Consider the following 26044-nt stretch of genomic DNA (forward strand, 5'->3'; position numbering starts at 1 on the left):
TCCTTCCAATCTTCCTTCCTTTCATCCCATCTTTGTACCCGTCCATCTTCCCTCCATTCGTGCCTGTTTCCTTACAGCCTTCCATGGTTTCATACATCCTTTCATCCTATTCCTTCCTTCTTTCATCCATCCATCTTCCCCCCTTTCCATCCTTCATCCAATCTTTGCACCTTTCCTTCCAATCTTCCTTCCTTTCATCCCATCTTTGTACCCGTCCATCTTCCCTCCATTCGTGCCTGTTTCCTTTCAGCCTTCCATGGTTTCATACATCCTTTCATCCTATTCCTTCCTTCCTTCTTTCTTTCATCCATCCATCTTCCCCCCTTTCCATCCTTCATCCAATCTTTGCACCTTTCCTTCCAATCTTCCTTCCTTTCATCCCATCTTTGTACCCGTCCATCTTCCCTCCATTCGTGCCTGTTTCCTTTCAGCCTTCCATGGTTTCATACATCCTTTCATCCTATTCCTTCCTTCCTTCTTTCTGCTTTCCATCTTTCCTTTTTTTACCTCCACTTCCTTCCTTAATTGGAAAAAGTGCTGCGTATCTCCTTTTTTTTTTTTTTTTTTTTTTTTTTTTTTGCCCCCCAACCCCCACCGCTCGTCAGGCAGCATCCGGGACGCCTCAGCGGGTCTCCTCGGCTCAGTCGTCCCCGGATGGACGCGAGGACAAGCCAGCGGAATTGTCGGATAAAACCAGGTAGGTTTTGTCCCATATTTTTTCCACGTATGAAAGAATATTTGGCTTCATAGAACACAGCCGGAGCTGTTTCGACCCCTTTGCGTGTTTCAACGTGTGAGTGTTTTTTTTTGTTGTTGTTTTTTTTCTTTTTTTCTTTTTTTGAGAGGCAAAGCTAATTGAGGCTAACTAGCTAGCCGAGGGAGTGCCCCCCCCCCATCTTTTGACAACCGTCAAGGAACAAACATGCCTCTGATGAATCGAATCATCAAAAAAGTCATACATATTAAACCCTAAATAGCGCATTTTTATCACTATACTGCGACTAATATTTAATTAGTGTACGTTGTTGGTGATAGAAGATGTGTAGATGAAGGATTAATTAGCGAGTCCAATGTAATCATATTCCGGTTAGCAATATAATATAGCAATATAATATAATAATGTACCGTGACACAATTTTTTGTTACGTCTTGAAATAATTCGAATTGCCTTCCAGTGACAAGTGCATTTCTAATTAGATGCTCTTTTTGTGTAATGTGGGTGTAGAACCACTGGATGGCGTTAAATGCCAGATTTTATTTTCCAAATTGATTACAAAAACAAAACATCACTCAATTCGTGCATTCAAGCAGACTGCATTTCATCCACATTTTAAATCACTTCCCAAATGTCTGTTATTAGATTTTGTCAAAATACCCCATGGATCAAGAATATGAGTACCCTTTACACTCGCTCTTTCCTTGTCTTGCTGAAATTAATCTGTTTTGATTGGGCAGTCCCCTCCCAAAATAATGACGTGTTAAAGGCAAATATAGATTCTTTCGTCGTGGTTACTGCAATTTTGCAACTCGCGCGAGCGGAACCCATTGTATGGGTAATAATGATATTAAAAGCATTTTCATTTGGGGAGGCAGCACTTCAGACAAATCGTTTAAGCCGTGTGTGTGGCGCACAAAGTGGACATATTGCTAAACACAAATGTTTTGTTGTCTATTATGCAATTATTTAATATACTTTTATATTTCTAAACAAATTTTACATATAACCTAATAGCTATTAAAAAAAAACCCAAATAAACTTAGTTCACATTTTTAAGTTTTATTTTTATAATGCATTAAATAGTTTAAAAAATACACCCAGTGTTAAGTATGTTAAAATCAATTCTTATTTTTAAATATATCTCATAATTAACAGATATTTAAAATGATATAAAAGCTGTAGTGTATGTATAAATTATATGTATTTGTTGTATTTTTGAGGAAAAAGACAATTTATGGCAAAAATATTCCAGCACTCTTGATGGTGTAACTAATTAAACAACAGCGTAGCCAATCAGTCGGTGGGTGAACCAATGGGAGGTTGAAGGTGGATCCAAAATGGTGGTTTCGTAGCGCGATTCCGCTGACTCGATCAATCCTCCGACTCAATAAATGCAGCTGCTTCCCGTTCGCCGGACCTTGCGTCCGTCGCGCGCACATGACAATACAAAAGCAAAAAAAAGGGCAGTCAAGTTAATCCCCGGCTTTGTCCGCAGCTCGTCTGGCTTTTGTTTACCGTCGGCCGCTCGTCGCGGCGGACTTTTGTCCTGCAACCGAATCGACGGGTGCTAGCAAACGTCTGTTTGCTGACAGTTAGAAAACGAGACGTAGTCTGGATTGTTTGAGGCTGCTGGCTTCAATGGGGTGATTTACAAGCTGGAACAAGGTCCAGGTACGGACCGAGTCCACCTGTCCAGGACCGGCTCCGCCCGGTTGGAGCGACAGACGCTGTCATTGATTCATAAATCCTTACAACGGGAATCACTTCTACAATATAAGACCGCTTTTCACATTTTGGGTTGTGGTCTCTCGAGGTGCAGCAATTGATCGGTGACATGTACAGTTTGCAAACAGAGACTAGTCATCTTTTTGGGTCGATTTATTATTATTTATTAGCAACGCAGTGAAAGAATAATCAGGATCGCTTCAACACTGCGCATGCTAGCATGTACACGTGTGGTACATAAATGGCTCACGCAGACGTTCAGTTGTGCGACACAAAAATATCACCTTCACTTGAGCCTCCTCAACAATATTAGCTTTCATATTTGCTTGAATAACACACACGCACATGCGCGAACACCGTTAAAAGTCATTTAATGCAGCTTTTGGCCGGAAAAGCTTTTACGGGCCGTGTGAAAGGGGTGTGAATTTGTTAGCTTTAGGACCCAGCACTTTTTGTGGATCTCTCTCTCTCTCTCGCTCTCGCTCTCGCTCTCTCTCTCTCTTTCTCTCTCTCTCTCTCTCTCTCTCTCTCTCTCTCTCTTTCACACACACACTGATGCTACGGGTCTGTTTCCATCCCGTGCATTTCCATCGGCGTGAGCAACTGGCGCTGGCGCGCCAGCCCGTTTTTGTGTTTTTGCGGCGATTGTGGTGTACTCCGGGGATATGTCGCAAGCCAGGAGGAGCACGTTCAGCCGGGTGAGCGTGCGGCACAATTTCCGCTCTTTGTCGGGGTTGTCGCGGTCCGGACCGTCCGCACGCCAGGTGTGTTTTCTGTGGTCGGTTCTCGGCCTCCGAGCGATTCCCGTCGGGCAGGTTCTGTGTCGGCCGTCCGCTCACGTCGCCGCTCACGCTTCCCTTTTATTACCTGCGTCCTCTTAAAGCTCGTTCCCCGCCCTTTAAAAGTAGAACGTTGTAATATTTTTAGAGTGGATTATTCTCTTAATGATTTCATGAATTCGTCAAATATCTTTTTCAAATCACTTTTCTTCTGTTAGTTTAACAGATTATTGGTGTTCATTTAATGAATTCATTATTCATATTGTTTGATGATGAAACAATGCCAAATAACCATGAAGGAATATAACACGAGAGTGACGATGTACCCAAAACCCTTTTTGAAACTGAGAGCTGCTACTACTTGTGTACTGATTGTTGCAGATCAAGGGTTGCTAGTCTGAGATACATATCAGTTACGAGTTATTTTAAATAAAATCATTCTTGTAATCGATGAAACTGATTAATTTTTTACATATTGCTTTGGTCCATAAAATGTCCCAAGATAGGAATACATATTCATCATTGTTTTCTAACGTAAAAAGTAGATGCTTGCAAATGTCTTATTTTGATGAAACACAAGAGGGAAGATGACAGAACTCATAATATTTTATTTACCCGTTGAGAAGCTGAAATCATCGGTTTTAGACAATATGATGCTAAACGATGAAGCCATTCTCAAAATAGTCGTCGCTAAATAATTCAGCCGCCATCCCTTCGGGGTGTCTGCTAGCCGCTAGCAGCGCGCGGCTAACGGCCGTAGCAACTCACAATGCTCAATAATCAGCTGCCGTGGGAATTTACACACAGGCGTACGATACGTAGACGTAGCGGATAGCTGTAGACGTTCCATCGGGCCGCTTAGCCCGTCGCTGCGATGTGTCGGCACGTCCGCCATCTTGCATGTGGGAGAGCTGCATGTTATTTCATATATTTGAAGGGGAAAACACATCATATTTCACATTTAATCTGACGATTATAAATGCTAACTCGTTCGACTCGGTGAGCCCTAAGTAGGCGTCCATTTTGAAATGTTTCCATATTTTTCCTTCCTGCCTTTTCCATCATCCCAGTTTTCTCCACGCATCCTTCTCTCGCTTCAACCTGCTGTTGTCTTCCTTCCTCTTCTTCCACCTCTGCAGTTTTCTTTTCCTTTCTTCCTTCCTTCAGTCTTCTCTGCCTTCCCTCCCTTGTTCTCACTGCTTTTTTTCCATTTCATTTTCAGCTTCAACGTACTTTTCGGCCTTGCTCCCTTCGGCATCCTTCAAATGCTGCTTTAGAATTCACAGCACAGTACCTGTTTAAAAAAAAAAAAATGTTGATTAAAAAATGTATCGCTACTTTTCCCCAGAACTTCTGAGCACCAAAACAAGCACTTTTATTTTGGGTACCAATGTAAATAACATTTGTGCGATCCATCTAAGGTCCGCGGGTGTGAGGATTACGCTCGGACAACCTTTAGTCTCTGCCGTTTTATCTGCGTTAACATTCCCCGAGGGATTGACGACAAACAAAACCTTCATTATGCTTCTTTTTTTTTTTTTTTTTTTTGCGCAAGGTGGTTTTAACCTCCAACTGAAGTTTAGCAATGGCCGTTTCTCAACAACAAGGACGTGGTTGATGTTGCGCTTACTAGCGATGCGTAGTTTGTGTTTTCAATGTGCAGCGGCAGAGCGCCTGCCTCTGTTCCAAGGAGAGTCGGAGGCGGGAGGCTAACAATCAATTGCTGAGTCACCGGCACGCTCGCGGAGGCAGGCGGCGTTATTTCCCGACTGGGCGACATCGCATCATCGTATCCCGGAAGGGGACGCTCGCATCTGGCCGCTTCGGTGGCCGAGAAGGCCGCTCGGGCTGCCTCCTGTCGCCGAGGGTGTCGAAAACGAGCGCACCTTCACGTTTCATCTCAGGAACCATCTGACTTCCGTCCATCCTTTCATCTTTCCGTTGATTGCGTTTGCCCTCTCGACCACAGGTGTCAACCTCGAGGCCCGGGGGCCAGATCCGGCCCGCCACGGCATTTCATGTGGCCCGTGGAGGCAAATCATGTGTATCACCTGCCGTGGTTTTTGTTAAATGTGTCCCAAAATTTCAAATTGTCATGTCATAAATGATAAATTATTAGAAGCATTTTTGTGTTACTAAACAACAATAGTTGGAAAACCCATTACCCTTGATTTCTGATTCCAAAACTAGTTCATAAATTTCACGTGTAAATAAGACGAGGCAGTGAAAGATTTTTATGGTTTCACAGTTCAGTAAAATGTGGCCCGTGACAAAAACTGTGTAAAATTTAGATTCTCTGGTAAAGCTAACATGCATGTTTATGTAACATGGAAGATTGTTCAAATTCCACACAGAAAGGCCTCAGTTGCCCCCCCCCCCCCCCCCCAGTCAGCCTATTGAAAACCGCATTAACACTTGAACAACATGAAAAATATAGCGTAGCATTCTGTTAGCATAGCATATAGCCACGAATGTGAATGTGCCCCCCCCCCACGCAGACGGCCAAGATGAGCTCGGACGGCGGCGGGTCGCGGCCCCCCAAGGTGGGCTCAATGGTGGAGGTGATCGGCAAGGGCCACCGGGGCAGGGTGGCCTTCGTCGGCACCACCCTCTTCGCCTCGGGCAAGTGGGTCGGCGTCATCCTGGACGAGGCTAAGGGCAAGAACGACGGCACCGTGCAGGGGAAGCGCTACTTCACCTGCCAGGACGGCCACGGCATGTTTGTCAGACAGTCGCAGGTAATCCTGTTTCGCTCACTCGCCGCTTGACAAGTCAACTTGTACATAAAGAACTTTTTTTCAAAATTGATATCTACGTAAGTGAGGGTGAAGTAAACCTTCTGTCGGCGCATTTGAGATCTAGTCGCAACCTCTTGACCTCACAGACCAGCTCGGTCAGGTTCTTTCGCTGGCCCACGTCACCGCTTCCTTTTCCACAAAGTTCTTAAAATTGCAACCTTTCATTCATTTTTTTTGAAAGCGGCTAAAAGTGGACCTTTTCATTGCAAAAATGATGACGAATAAATTCCAAGTCGTGAAAGTCAAAAAGACAAAAGTCCGTCGAAAAAGCCTCTGAAGCAGCTTGCCGGGTCCTTCGTCTTTGCTCAGATCCAAGTGGTGGACGACGGCGCCGACACCACGTCCCCGGAGACGCCCGAGCTCGGCGGCGCCAAGGTGCCCAAGCGAGGTAACGCTTTGCCGTCTAATCCCGCCGCCCATGTCGACCACGATGGGCCGTCTGGTCGTTTTTTTTTTTTTTTTTTTCCCCTTCTGTATTTATTTATTTAAGATTTGTGTTCCTCTCTCTTTTTTTTTTTTTTTTTTTCTCTCTCTCCACAGACATCTCGGACACGTCCAAGTCCACCAAACTGGTGAGTCACTCCTTGATGTAAAAAAAGATGCGTACATATAAAAAACACGTCCACCCACCATCACCCTGGGCTTAATTGTCCCTGCATATCGAGAATAATATCCACACGCATATCCCATTTATTTCTTTATTGAATTTTCTAGGAGCAGATGCACTCTTAAGAAAATGACTACAGTAATTGGGGAAGTTTGGAAATGTCATCTCTGTCCTATCGCCCAGAATTTTGACTAAAAAATGAAATATAAAAACACCCCCCCAATATCTTATGTATCTGTTGCCACATTGTGAAAATGTCCCTCCTGACATCCACTATTTTTTATTATCTCAAAAACATCCCCAAAAAAGTGACGCAAAGCAACATTTTTTTTTCCTGAAGATGATATGTCCCATTTTAATCAGTGAGAAATTGTATCGGATGAAAATCTTGTTGGACCTGTGTCCAAATAAAAGTCCAAGTGTGTTTCTAAGTTAAAATGAAATCAATGTGGATATACGGTACAGTACAGGACTCCGTTTTATGCGCATTACTTGCCGAAAGGGACAAGCCGAAACTTACATTACTTGCATTGGAATGGCGCGTTGTAGAGAGTTGTCTGGCCAGCAGAGGGAGACATTTTACCACTAACCAGACGTTCTTGCGAGTCAATTTCTTTTTTCCTTTACATAATGCCCATGTTTAAAAAGACTATTAAAGATGGCTAAGATTTTTTTTCTTTAAGTTTTGTAATTTTCCATACAATCCTAATCCTGGTACCTTCCTCTATTTTACTACCTTGACACAACACGGTGGCAAACGTTGACATGCACAAACTGCCAAAGAATTATCGACCGCAGTATTTTTATTTTTTTTTTTTGCAAACACTCACAAACCTGTTTTGAATGTTGTTGTTTTTCCATGTATTTCATTCAGTAATTCTTTTCCCACAACGTGGTACTTGTACCACACTTGAAAGGCGCTAGATGAAGGGATCCAAGTGTGTGTGTGTGTGTGTGTGTGTGTGTGTGTACACATGAGCAAATATGAATGCATGCTTTTGTTTGTTTGTAAGTGCTTCCATTTGTTGGTACGTTTAAACTGTTGGCCCTAAAATTTTCCAGGGGGTACTTAAGTATCAATCAGTTTCACAATCCAACCAAAATTGGCTCTTGAAATGAATTTGATATTCTGACATCAGTCAGCGGCGTACGTTTGCGTGTGCGAGATGCACGCGCGACGGCCGCCCGCGATCTTCCCCTCCGCGTTCTGACCAGCCTGACTTTAACCCTTCACCCCACGCTCCTCCCTTCCTCCCTCTTATTCCCTCCCACTACGCAGCGAGGAGTCAAGCCCAAAAAGGTGCGGCACGTTTCCCCCGCCTCGCGCCGCCGTCATAATCGCCGTGGCAACCGTAGCTCGCGAAAACAGCCGCCGGCCGCTGTCTTTTCTGCCGCAGCGCCGTCATCCGAGCGACGGGAGGCGGCCGCGGCGGCCGCTTCCTGTCACGCGATAATGCGCTTCGCTCTTTCGCTTGACTTTGTTTGCTCGCTTATTTGTTTTCCTTTCAAAAAAATTATGATTTTTTTTCTGCATTTTTGCTTTAGATTGTCGCACAGTCCAGCAGATGATATGGTCTTAAGTTATAATTACGATAGTGCCAATATTGGGAGGGAAAAGATATTAATAGACAGTACGTTGCAGATTTACATTGCAAACTTTTGTTTTGAAATATGTATTTATTGCAAAAGAATACCTGGTCATTATTACATTTTATTTATGATGAATTTGAATCAATCAATCTAATTATTTCATACAAGTACAACAAATGTACGTGACGTTTCATCAGGTTGGGGAAAACATCTGTATCTTTATCGCATTAATTTTCACCAAACAATGCGTAGGCCGCTTTCAGTCCAAATGAAAACTAAAGCGGATAAAAAGTTTGGGCTAATTTTGACCCAAGTGACTTTGGACTCCCGCCGCAGCTTCCTTTGAGGCAGCTTCTCAATCGCCCCCTGGTGGTCGGCTAATGACTGGTTGAGAAGGTCGGCATTTTAAATATTGGTTTTCATTGTAAACGTTGTTAATGATCAGGCTGATTAAATAGTGGCAGACAATATCATGATCACGATGAAAATGTGATTAATTGTGCAGCCCTGCTTTGAAGAAAAACCCGATCGTCCGAATGGCGGCTCGTGTGTCAACACATGGATGATGATGATGATGATGATGATGTTGCCAGCCTTATTTTTTTCCTGAAGAGCCGCCCAAGCCAGCGGTATCTGTGATCATGTCGTCCTGAGCTTCGCTAATCTCCTTCTCACAGCATGAGCGAGCGAGCGAGCTCTAAGAGGATTTGTTCATTCAGAACGAGGAGGAGGATGATGCGCTCATCAGCCAGCGAATCCAAAATACTTGGGCACAATTTCTTTATTATTATTATTTTTTTAACTGCCGTGCAAAACAAACACGCGTCTCCATTACAGCTCAGCCGAGCGCAAATACATTCTGTTGAAATATTAATCGGGCTTCCCGCCGCAAGGCAAGCGCCGCCCTCGAGGCGTATCGCGTTTCCCCGGCAGGATCGGTCGCGACACGGATGACCGGAAGTCACCCGGATGGATTTGCCCGGTTCACACGATTTCCATATTTTGAAGCACCAAGCGCTCGCAAACGAAAGTGGAAGCTGTTCTGTTATTTGGGCTCATCCAGGAATGCGTCCGCCAAACCGGCAAGATTAGCAAAATTGTAACTTTCATCTTCAAAATCCAACAAAAAGTCATTTGATTTATTGTAACTTTCAAATTGTAAGTATTTTCAGCAAATTTTCAAACAGTAAAGTTAAAATAATTCAAATCAATTGTGATGTCTTGTAATCTTCAAATATTTTACAATTTCAATAAAAAATTGACAACTTCTCCATTACTTTCAAGATTAAAAAAAAAAAAAATAAGTGTAAAAATGTTTTCCTCGTAAACTGATGTGGGTCGTGTTGAATGTTGTGATCCGATTAGATTTTTCTATTTCTTAATTTTTCATCACATCTCGGGACTCCAGCTGACTTGTAGCTGCAGCTTTCCGTAGGGGCATCGGCGTTGCTAGGAAACGGGGTAGCAGCCCGCATCCGCGATGTCGCGGCTCATTTCCGCGCTCCACCCTCCTGTATTTGCTATTTATTTATTTTTGGAAAATTGTCTCTTTGCATCGCCGTCACGCCCCGAGCGGTTAACACCCCCCCCCCCTCCTCCCGCTGTGGTCGCCGTGGCGATGAGCGGCTGAAAAGGCGGGGAGGGGGAGGGGGAGAGGGCGCGCGCTGATGTAATGCAGGAGCCGGGCATCGGATGAGAGGGGGCCGATCGGGATGCGGGGGGTGGAGGGTGGGAGGAAGGAAGGTTAGCGGCGGCGAGATGTCAGAATGCTGCTGGTGAGGCGCTGGGATTAGGACGCCGCCGCGGTCATTTGCGCCGCTGCAGCTCACATTTTTCTGTCTGTCCGTCCCAAACGCTTGGTCTCTCCCTGTCTGTCTGTCTGTCTGTCCGTCCCTGCGTGCGTGTGTCCTCTCCTCTTGCAAATATGATGAGGCAGACTCCGACTCCTCGAAAGGTACAGACCGCCCGCCGTCTTGTCGCTCGCGTTTGTTGACGCCGGTCGTCCGTCCTTCAGATTTCGGGCGGCATCGCCCCTTTTCCCGCCTTGTCATGATCCCCTTTTTTTTTCCCCCCTCCTTCGTCGGGTTCATCTTGCTGCACGGGTGGGGACATAATGTTGGGGCTTAAGAGGCTGTCAGCTCTTATTTGCCAGCGACGGCAGCTCGGGCTAAATTCCGCCAAATGCTCTCGCTGTAATCCAATAAAGCATCCAACGCGACGGGCGAGATGTGGAAAGTTTTGTGCAATCAGAGATTAGTCGGGAGGGGGGGGGGGTGTCTTTGTTCTTATTCCTGCTTCAAGTTTGAGCTTGAGCAGCACCAGGATACTTTTTCCTAGCTAATCTAATTTTGTTGAATTCAATTTGATTGACATGGCGTCACTCGACTCGATCCAGTCGGAACCAGAATCGGAATCAGTTTCTTGCCGTTGTCGGTGAAATGGACATTCCCAAGCAGGAATATGATCATCACTTGGAAAAGTCACCCAGTTTCACTTGATTGTCCAAAGGTGATCATTTATTCGCGTCAAATAATGTATTTGTGTTCATCTATTGACACTGGCGCCGTAGTGGCATGCAGCACCATCAGGCATAATTAATAACCGGTGCAGCCACCTGTTGTCATTCATAACAGAATAATTTCAGACTTAATAGGCTCAGGTTTCATACTAATACACTGTTGAGTAAATGAAGACGAGATGATCCTTATTCCAGTACATTCTGCTTTAATTCTGCGGCGTGTGGTGATATTTTTCCAATATAAAATGGCTGCCTTGGCTTAATAAATTTGGGAAAAATTGTCAAAATAGAAACAGCGTTGAAGCAAAGAGTAAAGAGAGAATATTTCAACAAATCAATCAATAGGGAAAGAAAACATTGATAGTATTCAACAAAAATCGTGCAAATGTCCGGCACACCGACCAGCAGAATAACTAGATATGATATATACAGTGTACGATGACTACAATAAAATCACAAATATAATAACTATCGAATGACAGTAGTCATAAGTGTCCATAAGCAAGACTCCAGAAGGAGCTTGACCTCGTTGACCGCGGTCGACTCGAGGTTGGAACGCGTCCAAGCGATGGTGGGGCTTGCCGTGTCGGGGCTTGTGTTCCGGTTCTGTTGTGTTCCCGGCACACCGGCCGGCACAATGCGGTCATTCAGCTCGCTGGCAGCGACGCCGTTTCGCACGGTCCAGCCCAGCGGTGCGTGTTGATGCTACCTGACGTCAGCATCAACCTGCATCCTTGCCCGGCATTTCTCTCTGAGTGGAGTTTTGATTAATTTTTAAAAAAATATATCTCTGAGAGGTTAACGTGTGTTATGATTTCCAAATGACCGTCCAATAACGTGCAGAGTTCGTCTTTTGAAACTTTCCAAACTAATGCTTGTGAAGACATTTTGGCCATCGTTGCCGAGTCTTTGGGTCGGCCAAATTGGGATCTCGGATATTGAACAAATTTTACAGATACGATTATTGGCTGCGATATTTTTTTTACCAAGCAGGTCGGGGAGAAAAACAAACAAAACAAAAAAAAACACTTTTAGCACACGCAACACCACACGATACTCACTCGAGATCGTCTTGAGAGACCAATAATCGGAAAAGGGGGAAGTCGGACTCAAAATCATATCTTTTATCATTTCTCTGTATGTGTGTCCCTCTTCTTTTTGTCTTTGGTGATTCTCGTTCATTTTCCTCCTTCGGTCAAATGTGAACGCAAATACAGTACAGTAATCAAACAAGGGCGCAGTTCTTTGTGAATTCTGGCACGGTTTGAAAGAAAGGCTGCAACGAAACGCCAAGAAAAATCTCTCTGTGATGCGCAACTCGGATTTAGACGCTTGAATAATTGGGCCTTTGCCCACTTTGATCTGAAGTTGGAAATTGGATCAAAAATGATCACAGTTTGTACGCTTGTGCCGGACGTCTGGCATGTTTATTGGAAGTTGGAGCCGAGTTTTTATTTGTTTTCATGCTATTTTTCTTTTGGTCACGTATGAAAATGAATCCAAATCGATTTTGATACGGTTTGCTTGGTTTTGGTGTAGGAGTCGTCTTGTCATGATACGTCCACCCCAAAAAAAAAAAAAAAAAAAAAAAAATCACAATGTGCAGTACATATCTTGGATTTACGACCACGGTTCTGTTCACATTGGGTACAGTCAGGGTAGCGTCGTGTGCTAGTGGGGTCGTCTCCCCGTTGACGTTCTTCCTGACCAACAGGAAACGAAGTTCTAACCTTGGCTGTTTGTTTTCCTCGGCCTTCCCTTCCCTCCTCCTCCTCCTCCTCCTCCTCCTCCTATTCCTCCTTTTCCTCCTCAGACTACGGCCAGAAGGCCCAAGGTGAGCCGTTGCATCTTTTCAGACTTCCTTTCCCGCCAGCTTTGCTTTATTGCAAGGGTGGGCACAAACGTTCGGGCTCCACGGCCACCTCACCGCAATTTGAAAATGAATCATAATTTTAATGCCCGACTCCCCTGATATTTGTGGGGAATAACGACCACAAATATGGAAACCATGAAGCCGTAGTTTGCCCACCCCTGCATTTTTGTGTGTGTGTGATTTGGTGCAAGTGCATGTGAATATTTTTTGATGCAGCAAAGTGTACGAGATGCTGTGACATCACAAAACCACATTTTAACCCCTTTCTCGGAAGGACAGCATTTCACATGACGCGGTTTTTTTTTTTTCCCCTCCAGCAGCCGAGCCGGCCCGCGGGCTCCGGCGGCAAGGGTCCGGCCTCCGGCTCGGCTTCGACCGGCGAGATGAGCAGCAGCGAGGCCAGCACGCCCGCCCAGACCCCGCTGGCCGCCCCGATCATCCCCACCTTACACTCGCCCGGGAACCCCCCGCCGCCCGTGCCCACCAAGGTCAGTGTCAGTTGCTTCAATCGGATCTACGCAAGTGGCAATACCGTCAATTCGCAGGGGATGGGGACGGAGCCCTGCTGCGACCCCCACCCTGGCTTCCACCAGTCTTTTAAAAAAACATCCATACACTACAAACTATGGTCCCAAAACGCTTCCAATTTTTAACACTGACCATGAAAATGAAGCGCTTACAGATCATTTGATTTCAACCGAGCACAAAAATAAAATAATAATAAAAGATTAAAAACAGGCACAGCAACCTGATAGGTTAGCGTTCTGTATGAATTTTTTACTTGATATAAGAATGAGTTTTAATATTAATTACAATGTCCCATTTGTTTTCGGGCAGAAAAAGATTGACTTATTACATTTAAAAATCACATTATTACAATAAATATTACATATTGAGGGAATAGTCAACCTTTTTAGTCTGTGTTGCTTTCACTGTGATTTGACAGGCGCGTATGCACCCGCGCACCTTCGCACTCTCAAATCTGCACAGTTGGGCACGAAAAATCACGGGAGTAAAATTTATTACGAGTAGAAATACATAGATATTGAAAGACGTCTCTTGTTTTGTGTTGTCTTGACCAATGTTCCCTCCGAGCTGCGCAATTGCGCACTTGTCGCACTCTCAGCGCACATGAAAACCGATTCAGCGCAGTGAACCTCAGCCCAATGTCGGGTTTTTTTTTTTTTCATTTTTTTTTTACGCGGAAGAACACTGTCTCTAACAGTGAGTTGCTACTCAGCCTGCTTCTACTCCCGAGTTTACCTGACACCGCCCCCCTCCGCTCTTAAAGGGATGCACTCATAATTACAAACACACACTCGCAACTTTCTATCTGCGGGCATGACTGACCACGCCCGTACATTTTTCAAATGCGAGTGACTGCTGTTGTTTGGAGGAAACCCAAAATCAACGTGACGGGGGGTGAAATTGTGCACGCGGTCGACCCGTTTTCCAGGAGGAGGAGGCTCTGCGTGCTCAGGTGAAGGACCTGGAGGAGAAGCTGGAGACGCTGAAGGTGAAGCGCACCGAGGACAAGGCCAAGCTGAAGGAGCTGGAGAAGCACAAGATCCAGCTGGAGCAGCTGCAGGAGTGGCGGAGCAAGATGCAGGAGCAGCAGGCCGAGCTGCAGAAGCAACTCAAGGAGGCCAAACGGGTACGGGGAAAAAAATGCCACGCGGAGGCCGAGCCGGACGCGACGCGACGCGACGTGACGCGCCGTCACGTATCTTGCACTTGTCGCAGGAGGCCAAGGAGGCCCTGGAGGCCAAGGAGCACTACATGGAGGAGATGTCGGACACGGCGGACGCCGTCGAGATGGCCACGCTGGACAAGGAGATGGCCGAGGAGCGCGCCGAGTCCCTGCAGCTGGAGGTGGACTCCATGAAGGAGAAGGTGGAGGAGCTCACCGTGGACCTGGAGATCCTCAAGCACGAGATTGAGGAAAAAGGTGCGCTTCGACGGAGCGGCCGGGCGAGATCTTTCTTGTCAGCTGGACGACGTTTGCTGCTGCGCTTTCCCGTCAGGTTCTGACGGCGCCGCGTCCAGCTATCACGTCAAACAGCTGGAGGAGCAAAACGGGAGGCTGAAGGAAGCGCTGGTCAGGTGGGTCGGACCCTCCCAAAGTTGCTTTTCTTTGAAAAGGTGGCAGATTTTTCTTTTTATACATTATTATACATGATTACGTGTTGATGGGGACTTAACATAAAACATAGTAACTTTGTAAAAAAAAAAAAAATATATATATATATATATATATATATATAACATCTAAGATTACAACTTTTGTATTTAAAAAAAAAACATGTATATATATATAGATATATATATATTTTTTTTTTACTTTTTGTCAAACTGAATACTTAGTTTTCTTTTTATTTAGGGAATGAAAACAAAAGCCTTTTTAGATGTATTTTCTTTTTTTTTTTCCTTGATTTTTTATTTATTTATTTTTTTTTTAACAAAAGTCTGACAAAAACACACATCATTTTTCTAAAGAAAGTTTTTTTTTCCATCTTTTTCAAATTGAAATTATTCCTCTAGCATGACTTAAAATACTTTTTTTTCTAAACAATTTCACACAATACCATGATAACAGCTGCCGAAACAGAATCTTCAGTTGATAGTAAAAAAAAAAGGTAAATAGAGTGAAATATGATTTTTGCTCAATTGAAACATTTAAAATCTGGTTCCATTTAATTGAACACAAAAGCTTTTACGGTGTTGTATGAATGGCAACGGGCGGCTGTGCATGTTAATTCCACCTTCTGGTGTCTTATCGGAAGAGCATTGAAACCTTCTGCCTGTCACTATACGTCGCTGGCGTCGAGAGCTGTGCCGAAATTTGTAGTTTATAACCAAAAACAAAAAATCACTGCAATTTCTCCCGGGCGTCAGGATGCGAGATCTGTCCTCATCGGAGAAGCAAGAACACTCGAAGCTGCAGAAGCAGATGGAGAAGAAGAACGTGGAGTTGGACGCGTTGAGAGCCAACAAGGAGAAGCTGCAAGAGGAAATGGCGGCGGCCGACAAGACCGTCGACGAGCTGAAGGAGCAGGTCCCGCCTCCCTCCCGAAAACACACAAGCGCCTCAAAACATCAACATCAACATCATCATTAGCCTGAGAGCTTCGTTGGAAAACAAAGAAAATTCAACATTTGCAGATTACAATCATTTACATTCTATTTTTGTTCATATTTTGTCCGCTAGTTCAAATTAACCCAGACGCTAATGCTAGGCTAGGCTAACTTTATATGAGACCAAGGGAATTCTATGCATTTTTATTTCTTTTTTTTTTTCCTCATAATTGAAATTTTAGGTAACTGTATTATTCCTAGCATTAGTACTGCTATTGTAACTAATAAATACTCTTTATTGTATTGTTTAGAATTTTGTTGGGAAAATTGGTTAACGTCAGCAAAGTCCTTTATTATTTTTAGAGGTGGGAGGGGGGCTCAAATTAGTACAAATTTAATTTTGTTTTCGGGAAACAAAGTCAACATAATTGAAACAAAGATAAAATATTGTGAGGACAAAGTCCTAATTTTCTGGTTACATCCAAGTCAAACTATAACTGATATTTATTGGGGAAAAAAAAAATCTTCCTAACCCGGGAAAAATGTTCAATTGAGAAAAGAAACACTGCGATATATTTTTATGGAAAAATGTGATGAGATTAATTTTCTCATATGACACCAGTTATTTATGCAAGATGTAATTCGCAGATGCGTAACTATGAAGAAAACTCTTGCTGTGATTTCTTCAGGCCTCTCGGATTGGCTGAAGTAGCCTCATGGGCGTGCCTTTTGGCGCCCCCTGTTGGCCAATCGCCAACGTACTCTTGGATTCAAAAAGCGGATTTTGGGGGTGGGCAGCTTGAAGGTAAACGAACGAATGTCATTTATTGTCATCATCAGGTGGATGCGGCCTTGGGGGCCGAGGAGATGGTGGAGACCCTGACGGAGAGGAACTTGGACCTGGAGGAGAAAGTGCGCGAGCTCAGGGAGACCGTCACCGACCTGGTGAGTCCTTGGACTCGTCCCGATCTGGGTGGTTCCGCTCGCACGGCGCGGGGGCGACCAGTCAAGGTTAAAACACTCTGGGATTATTATTTTGATTTATTTTTTTTTTAGAAAATGTGGCGTTCATTTTTATTAGTTTCAGTGTTCATTTTATATTTTTCTTCATCGACCTTGAAGTCCTGTTCAGCCAAAATACAGTCAATAGTTTTCAAATCAACCTAAAAATGTTAAGTTTCAAAATATATTGACAAAGTATGCCTTTGTTATAAACAGCCAATAGGTGAGTTTTTAACCAATTAATGGTGGATAAGGTACCCCAAAATCCATAAATAGGCAAATGCCAGACTGTGAATATTTGTGGTCCTCTGGAATTGTACATTTGTTTGTTTTGAGTTTTTGTCAACAAACGATGCCGTTTCAGTTATTTGTATTTCCATCGGTGGTGGTGCTCCCCCCCCCCGCAGGAGGCCATCAACGAGATGAACGACGAGCTGCAGGAGAACGCCCGCGAGACGGAGCTGGAGCTGCGGGAGATGCTGGACCTGAGCGCGGCCCGGGTCCGAGAGGCCGACAAGCGGGTGGAGGCGGCGCAGGAGACGGTGGCCGACTACCAGCAGACCATCAAGAAGTACCGCGAGCTCACCGCTCACCTGCAGGTAGCGTCCACGCGCGGACATCCGGTTGATTTCGGGGATGTGGGACAAGCGTGGGCGAATTATGATATTCATCTACTGTATCTGCCTGATAGTCGATGAAGATGTTGCTTGTTGACTTGACTTGGGGGACTTGAGACTTCCTCTTGTCTGGCACAAACGTTCCTTTCCTTTTCCGTCCCCGCCGACAGGAAGTGAACCGGGAGCTGACCAGCCAGCAGGAAGCGTCGGCCGAGCTCCAGCAGCAGCAGCAGCAGCAGCAGCAGCCCGCCGAGACCTTTGACTTCAAGATCAAGTTCGCTGAGACAAAGGCGCACGCAAAGGTCACTTCCAAAATGAACCTTGAAGTCGCTTCTCAGGTTGAAGAACATCTGATGAGTTGTCGAAAATCACGCATATGTCACCGTTTTCTGCCATTTCAAATACTTTAGTTAATATGAAAATTAAGCACCATACGCCATTGGATTACGTCTGATAGGAAAGAACGACATGCGTTGCAGTCCCATCTGATATCATGAATACAATCCGGTCTCTACTGTACAAAATACGATATTTGTCACCTTGCTGAAATAGCGCAGGTCGTGTTTTTCCACAGGGTACAAATATCTAAACAAAATACATCATATTCATGAATAATTCCATTTCCTGTGTAGGACTCTGTTCATTTATAGATTGTTGCAGAAACTTCTGATATTGATGCTCCTCGCGCATTTGTGTTCCAGGCCATGGAGATGGAGCTGAGGAAGATGGAGGTGAGCCAGGCCAACAGACACGTTTCCCTGCTCACCTCCTTCATGCCCGAGTCCTTCCTGCGCCACGGCGGCGACCACGACTGCATCCTGGTGCTGCTGCTCATCCCCAGACTCGTCTGCAAGGTGCGCTCACTCGTGTCCGGCGTTTGTGTATCTCTTCCGTGTGGCCATTAAGAATTCGGGTTCTTTATTGAATTGTGTATATTTCACTGTCATTAAAATGCATTTGGGGATTTTATTTTTTTAATATTTTTTTCATTTGTATTATACAGTCGATCCTTGTTTAATTTGGCTCTCATTTAAAAAAAAAAATTAAAAAAAAAACGTTTTAAGGTATAATTATTCCTATTTTAAAAAAAAAAATGTTGACCATATTTTTACCTATTTTTCTATAATTAAAACAATATTTTTCTAAATATATATATATATATTTTAACTTTGTTTTCCTAACTCTACCACTTTGAACAATTTTTTTCCCTCTGTCAATATTGCAACTTTCTTCCCTCTCATTCGCGGCTCTCCGGCCAAGGCCGGCGGCTAAAGGATGTCGCGTTTGCGTAGGCGGAGCTGATAAGCAAGCAAGCGCAGGAGAAGTTCGACCTGAACGAGACGAGCGCCGAGCCGAGGGGGCTGAGGGGTTCCGCGGGCGAGCGGCTGAGCTTCGCCGGGGGTCTGGTCTACTCGCTGAGCCTCCTGCAGGCCACCCTCCGCAAATACGACCAGTACGTTCTTCTTCCCCGACTCGGGCGCCGGCCGCCGTTCTTCTGCCTGTGGCTCAAAATCCAGACTTTGCCACTCGCTGGTTTCCGCTCAAATCCCAAACCCGTCCTTGTTGTGTCGTCAGGGCGCTGTCCCGCTGCGACGTGGACGTGTACAAGAAGATCGGCTCGCTGTACTCGGAGATGAGCGTCCACGAGCGCTCGCTGGACTTCCTGATCGAGCTGCTCCACAAGGACCAGCTGGACGAGACCGTCAACGTGGAGGCGCTCACCAGGGCCATCAAGTACTACCAGGTGATGCCCGCCAATGCAAGCAGAAGATCGATTCTGCCAATATTTTGGGCTTTAAAAAAAAACTCACACTAATCCAACATGCCCCTCATGAAATGCCTCATTTAATCTCCTCGTGAATTTTCCCCAACGCTGCAAAGTTCTGCAATTTTAAAGGAAATGTAAAATTATGACTTTGCTGTCTTCGGAATTTTTTTACTTGATCAAAATAAGCTTTAGCTTTGACATTTCTGCTGTTTTTAGTTCAAATCAAAAATTTATTTCTTTAAATATATGAAATGAGTTATCAGTTTTTTGTAACATTACTTTTAAAAAATACAAAAAGAACTTAAATCATGCTATTTTTCAAATTGTAAATTACGATTTCATTCGAGTAATTGTCATTCCATATTCCAAAAATCTCACCCATTTCCTAAATATATTAATCAATTCTTGCCTTGCTTTGTTTAAAAAAAAAAAAAAATAATAATAATCACCCTAATCAATCTTGAACTTCATGTCATAATACAACTATTGTATATAAAAGTACCGTAATTTGTGGCCTACAAGCCGCGACTTTTTTTCACACGCTTTCAACCCTGCGGTTTATGTGGTGATGCGGCGCTAGCGTTAGCGCTCCTGGTTATAAGCCTCGGTACACAAAAAGAGTTCAATGCTAGTGCTGCGCTAACGCTAGCCCCACGCTAATGTTAAACTTTTTCTGTGTACCGAGGCTTTATAACCAGGTGCATTCTGTAGGCCAGGAATTACGGTAATTCTTCTAAAACGGCTTTTCCTCAAATAGTTTTCACAATATTGTTTTTTTTTGTTTTTTTTTTTTTTTGGCTAACCCACCAAAGTGTGCTCGTGCTACGAGGACTTTTGATGTTGTTGACGATGTTGTGATTGATTTTATTGATGGATGGATCGACGCCGACGGAGCGCAGCAACTGTACGGCGTTCATCTGGCGGACCAGAGCGAGGATTGCACCCTCCAGCTGGCCGACCACATCCGGGTGAGAGCGCGACTCGCGCCCGACGCGGCGCCGTCGCCGCTGACGCTAACGGCGGGTGCGCGCGCAGTTCACGCAGAGCGCACTGGACTGCGTGTCGGTGGAGGCGGGCCGCCTGCGGGTCTTCCTGCACGCCGGCCAGGAGAAGTCCGACCTGGCCGCGCTGCTGCATGACTTGGAGACTTCCTGCGGAGACGTGCGGCAGTTCTGCAAGAAGATTCGGCGCCGCATGCCCGGCACCGACGCGCCGGGCATCCCGGCGGCGCTCAGCTTCGGGCCCCAGGTGAGCTGCCGCCCTTTCTTCTTGCTAACCTTGGAAAAAATAATGTTCTTATTTTTAAAATGTCAAAGTTTCTGGTTAACGGGGGAAAAAAAAAAATCATGTACAGCTTGTTCCTCTTATAATAAAAACTAGCGTAATTCCCGGGCGACAGAGCGGTCCTGGTTATAAGCCTCACCCAGTACATTTGGAAAGGAAATACCATTTGGTACGTACATGTCACAGGTGTGTAAAAGCCGCAAGCGCCCACATTGAAACGCAAGATATTTACAAGAAAGGCGGTTTAATGCTAGTGCAACCATGCTAATGCTAGTGCCGCCGCGCTAACCCTAGCGCCACGCTAACAGGGCCGATAAAAATCACTGAGACACGGCAGTAACATGCTAGCTCAGGGGACTGGACCGGTAAAAGTCACTTTCTTGGCACATATATTCCACCGGTCTCACGCTTACCTCCCCTCGAGTGCCCCCTTGTGGCCGTTTGAAAAAATGCACAAATTAGCCACATCACCGCGTAAGCTACAGGGTTGAAAGCGTGTGAAAAATTAGCAATTTATAGGCCGGAAATTACAGTCTTTTTATTTTTTTTAATTTTTCAATTCCCATAATGTTGCAACGTTCCCCTTCTATAATACTAAAAAAAATATTCCCATAAAACTAACATAATTGGCCTTTTTGAGCTCAAGCAGTTTTGACACATTTACTGATTCTAGCGTGCCGATGACATTACAAATATAAGGCCACAAAGATCAATGAAAGCGGTGGAGGTACATATTTATATATGTTACGTATATGATATATAAAAAATGTCTTTTTGTGTAAAAAAAAAAAAAAAAAGTTGTCATTTTTCAAAAACCCCTTTTTTTTTTTTTTTTTTTTTTTTGGGCGGGGGCTCAGGTGTCGGAGACGCTGCGCGAGTGCCGCAAGCACCTGACGCTGGCGGTGGCGCTGCTGCAGGAGGTCGCGGCGGCCGCGGCGCAGATGATGTCGCCGCTGGCCGAGAACGAGGGGCTGCCGGCCGCCAAGCTGGAGGACGTCGCCTTTAAGGCGGGAGAGCAGGTGAGCCCCCCCAAAAAAAAGTTTTGTTTTGTTTTGGTTTGGGTTTTTTTCCCCCAAAAATGACATTTGAACTTTGTTTTCGCGGTTGAAACATTTTCCCCTCTTTAAATGTCCAATTTGGTTTCAGATTTACGGGCGACCGGGCGCCAACCCGTACGAGTGTTTGCGTCAGTCGTGCGGCGTCGTCATAGCGACCATGAACAAGATGGCCACCGCCATGCAGGAGGGCGAGTACGACTCCGAGCGGCCTCGCGCCAAGGTGACGCGACGCCATCGTACCCTCCGTGATGAGGAGCGAGTGAGGTGAAAGTTTTTGTTTGTCATTTTTTTGGGTGGCCATCAGGACTCGCCTCCCGTGGAGCTGCGGGCGGCGGCTCTTCGTGCGGAAATGACGGACGCCGAAGGTTTGGGGATGAAGCTGGAGGACAGGGAGACGGTCATCAAGGAGCTCAAGAAGTCGCTCAAGATTAAGGTCACCCCCAAAATTTTCTTGAAAAATTCCTTTTTTTTTTTTTTTTGAAGTTGAAGCTGACGGCGCGGCGTCGGTCTGTCGGTCGGTCTGGTTTCAGGGCGAAGAATTGAGCGAGGCCAGCGTGCGTCTGAGCCTGCTGGAGAAGAAACTGGACAGCTCGTCCAAAGACGCCGACGAGCGCGTGGAGAAGATCCAGACCCGCTTGGACGAAGCTCAGAACCTCCTCAAGAAGAAAGAGAAGTAAGTGGACGCGCCGCCGCAGCGACGTCTCCTCCGAGGTGCCCGCCTGCCTGACGACGGTCCGTCCGTCCCCCCCCCGACAGGGACTTCGAGGAGACGATGGACGCGCTGCAGGCCGACATCGACCAGTTGGAGGCCGAGAAGGCCGAGCTCAAGCAGCGCGTCGGGGCCGTCGGCGCCGGACAGGCCAAGATGGCCGGCGACGGCCCGCGAGGAGGCGCAGCGCCAGGTGAGGATGCCCGTCGGCATCTTTCATCACGTGACCTTCGGGAAAAAGAAATACAAATATGCAGTATATAATATACGATCCGAGAATGATGGAAGAAAATTGTTCTGGTCCATGAAAAAAAAAATGGAATAACTTAAGAGAATAGAACAGGTTCAAAAAGAATCCGAGTTGCCACAAGATTTGCGGAGATAAAAATTTTCAATCTTTCACAAATTCAGCCATTTTCATTCAAAGGAAAAGTGGGACAAAAACATGAAGTTTGAGATGGTAACGATAAAAGTTACATCTTTGTTTCTTGTGTAAGTGATGCTAGCATATGTCATTTTGTTCACAATCAATTCACAATCTTTCTCATTTGCAATGTTTGATAGTCGTCGTCTTTCTATATTTTTAATTTCATTTTTTCTTCCTTTCTCTCAACGTTTCTCAACGCAGAGGAGCAAAAAGGTAGCCGCTTGCCAACGTGCATGTGGCGCTTTGACTTTGCACGCGCTCAAAACTCACTTGTCCAATTTTCATTTCTCTTCATTTTGCTGTATGGCAGCCCTTTTTATTGATTTATTTTTTCAATTATGAGATCCTTGCATATTTTTGACCCCGTGTACTTTCTTGAGGAAAAAAAAAAACTGCAATCTTTTCCAGAAAGGAATTTTTTTTTCGTGATCCCCTCCAAGAATGAAGTCCAGATGCAAAATGTTTTTTTTTTTTTTTTTTTTTTTTTCCACCCACTTTTCCCAATAATTTGTGTGTTTTATCAAAATTTTTTTGGGGGGGGTGGTTATTACATGAGTCACTGATGAAGCATTTTTCATTTTGGTGACTATTTCTTGAATGACATGTTTCAATCTTTTTTCAATCCTTCTTTTGACATGCCGAAGAACAAAAAGGAAGCAGCATAGAAAATGCATCAAAATTCACTTTGAATTCATTTTTTTCCCACGTATTTGAACTTTTATTATTATTAATGTTGGCGTCGACCTAGTTTACTTGAGTAAAGCTGTCATCTTTTTCCAAGGCTTTTTTTTTTTAATTGAAGAAATATTTTTCCAAAAGTATTTAGAAATAAAGTAAACTTATTTTTACAAGAATTAAGAAAAAGTCAAATTTAATAGGAAAAAAAAAAAAATTACCTTTTATCAACTTTTGGAAAAGATTTGCACGTCCAAAGATTTCCTTTTTGTGGTGGGAATGGGGGGGGGGGTGTTTGAATATTTGCGTCCGTGATTTGGGATGAATGTGTTTTTGTGTGTGTGTGTGTGTGTGTGTGTCCGCCCAGCGTGCGCTTCGTGCGCGTCGGGCGTCCAAGTGGTGGACTCGCCGCTGTTGACGCGCCAGCTGGAAGCTCAGCGCCTTTGCATCAAGCAGCTCAAGAACCAAAACAACTGGCTCCAGGTAACCCGCCGGGCGGGACGCCGCCGTCGGCGCTCCTCGTCCGCAATCAACGACGGCGCCCCCCGCAGGCGGAGAAGATGCGCGAGCAGCTGGCGGCGCTGCCCCCGCTGCGCGTGGCCAAGCTGCCGTCGACGGCCGGCGGCCCCGCGCCGCTCTCTGGCGCCCTCTACAGGAAGACGGACCAGCTGCTGGAGACGTTGCTGCAGATGAGCGCCAACGTCAAAGTGGTGGACATCAGCGGAAAGTCGCCCGGTGGGTTAACGTCTTGAAACCTCCCTGCTCAGCATTTTTCATGGAGAAAATGTCATTTCTAGAATGGGAATCTTAGCAGAAAAAGTGAGAACGAAATATCAGATGGTTCCGATCGCGGGTCAGGTAATGACCCTGTTTCGTGTCCTTTGCTTTTGTCAAAGTGACTCCCGGCGCTCAACTTCTGGAGCAGACGGCCCGCTTGCAGTCGCTGCGGGACACGCTGGACCGACTCAAGGTGAGCCGGCGGGTCGGCGCCGGTACGCTCGTCAACGCTTGCGCGGTCGTCGTCAGTTTTTGTGCTTTCTGCGTCAGGACGAGGTGGCCGCGCACGTCCTGGAGCGGCGAGCCGGCGCTCGGGCGCCGTCGGACTTCGCCGCCTTTCCCGCCGCCGCCTTCGTCAAGGTCAGCGCGCCGCGCTCGCCGCCGTTGTCGTTCGTTAAGGTCGCTCGCGTCAATCAAACGCAAAACTGCACACGAGACACTTTTTTTTGATTTATTTGATTCTAGCAAACGTCTTCAAATTCCTCATAAAGCTAAACTTTATTGAGCGGTCACATTTTAACTTATTTTGTTTGGGTAATAGTAAGTCATTAACAGTAATATTTTTCTCAGAAATGAATTGTTTACAAAGGTATTTTAGACATTTTAGGAGAAAAATCGTTTTATGGGAAGTTGACAGGCAGGGGGGGGAAAAAAAAAATCAAACTCCAGCCCCAAAAAGTTTTCACAAACATTTTCTCAGTTTTTCTTATTGGAAGTAAAAAGAATATCTAAAACTTGTTCAATTTTGTATGAAATGGGAAAAAATTCTATTCCGCCACATTTAGTACATTTGCCCCCAAATTCATTTCACAATATTTCAAGAAAAAAAAAAAAAAAACAAATTTGGTGACGATTTTTGCTTGAATCAGTTAGAAAAGGCTCGTAAAAAATATATGTGTGTGTGTACATATGTGTATATACACGAAAAAATAGATTTTAAAAAGATACTGGACATTCTTGTGAGAATGGGTAATTTCACCGGTGCCATTTTTAAAAATGTATTGAATTGTATGAACTTTTACGAGGCGATTAACGAGCAGCCGTTGTTGCCGTTCTGGAGGCGGAGGAGGAGAAGCGCGGCGGCGACTGCGTTCTGGCGGGCCGCGTGATGGTGCCGTGTCCTCGGGGCCAGGAGCGCGTCCACCGCCTGCTCCTGACGCAAGGCCAACTGCGCCACGTCCACAGCCTCCTCCTCACCTGAGCCTCGTGACGCGTCGCGCGTTATTGGGCAAAAGATGATTTGCTTTTGGAAATTTCCATCATTACAATTTGAGTCCCCATTGAAAAAAAGACGCTTCTGATGATTTTGGTGGCATTTTGCCGTCGTTCCAAACGCCAGCGTGACGATTAGATGTTGAAACGGTTGCTTCCACTGCGGGTTTCGCCTTTGCTGAATTCACTTCATTCGCTTGCGGTTGGAGATTTTGTAAACATTTTGTCTTTCGGTCCACGAGGTTTGTCGTTGGGCTTCCACATTGTACACGCGGTCATATTTTGAATGATTTGTTTTTTATTTGGGGAAAGGTCAAATATGTTGTCGATTCCCAACTAAGTCTTGGTTTGGATTTTTTTTTTTTTTTTTCTTTTTCGAACATCCGAGGGTTTTTAACGAGGAACTGCAATCGAGCGTGATTAATGCTACTTTTGAAAGTCATTTACACAATTACATTTTTTTTTAACTGCCTAACCAACTACATTTCCAAAGTGATATTCTCAACGTTTGTTAACTTAACGTTCCGCCATCATTTTTTTTTAATGAATTTTTCAAGTTTTTTGCACCCCAGAGTCTCCACCGGGGATTTCTGTGACTCGGCCGGTCTCGGTCAGCTCGGCGGTCGAAGTTCCCTCAGCGAGAAGAACGTCGCGACCGAAGCCTTGCGACGTTCTCCGAGGGACGCGCCCGCCGAGTTTTAACCGAACCGGAAGAGTTCTAGAAAGGCCTACAAGTAGGTGTCCTCGTGCATTTTTTGCACTTTTGAATTGATTTAATTGGAAGGCAGCACTCTTTTTTTTTTTTTTGTCTTAAGCTGTAACAAAAAACGTT

At 45.1% G+C, this 26044-nt stretch overlaps 1 protein-coding gene across 3 annotated transcripts; it reads left to right on the forward strand.

Moving 5' to 3' along the window:
* Positions 1–587: 587 nt before the first annotated feature.
* Positions 588–26019, forward strand: dctn1b (dynactin 1b). Of its 3 annotated transcripts, none has more exons than XM_061843500.1 (29): positions 588–697; positions 5721–5960; positions 6330–6408; positions 6561–6592; positions 7907–7927; positions 10154–10171; positions 12926–13096; positions 14065–14262; positions 14352–14556; positions 14633–14711; positions 15504–15663; positions 16524–16628; positions 17093–17284; positions 17473–17604; positions 18004–18156; positions 18595–18755; positions 18878–19046; positions 19970–20038; positions 20106–20318; positions 21212–21373; positions 21501–21632; positions 21717–21845; positions 21943–22085; positions 22169–22314; positions 23591–23706; positions 23775–23958; positions 24120–24193; positions 24271–24360; positions 25026–26019. In XM_061843500.1, the coding sequence occupies exons 2-29, from the start codon at positions 5730–5732 to the stop codon at positions 25107–25109; spliced, it is 3648 nt and encodes a 1215-aa protein (XP_061699484.1). In that variant the 5' UTR covers positions 588–697; positions 5721–5729; the 3' UTR covers positions 25110–26019. The 3 variants fall into 3 exon arrangements, with proteins under 3 accessions (XP_061699484.1, XP_061699483.1, XP_061699485.1); XM_061843499.1 differs by having other exon boundaries at positions 25061–26019; XM_061843501.1 differs by having other exon boundaries at positions 25785–26019.
* Positions 26020–26044: the final 25 nt, after the last annotated feature.

This window comes from Syngnathoides biaculeatus, chromosome 15, assembly GCF_019802595.1.
Source record: "Syngnathoides biaculeatus isolate LvHL_M chromosome 15, ASM1980259v1, whole genome shotgun sequence".
NCBI classification, from domain to species: domain Eukaryota; kingdom Metazoa; phylum Chordata; class Actinopteri; order Syngnathiformes; family Syngnathidae; genus Syngnathoides; species Syngnathoides biaculeatus.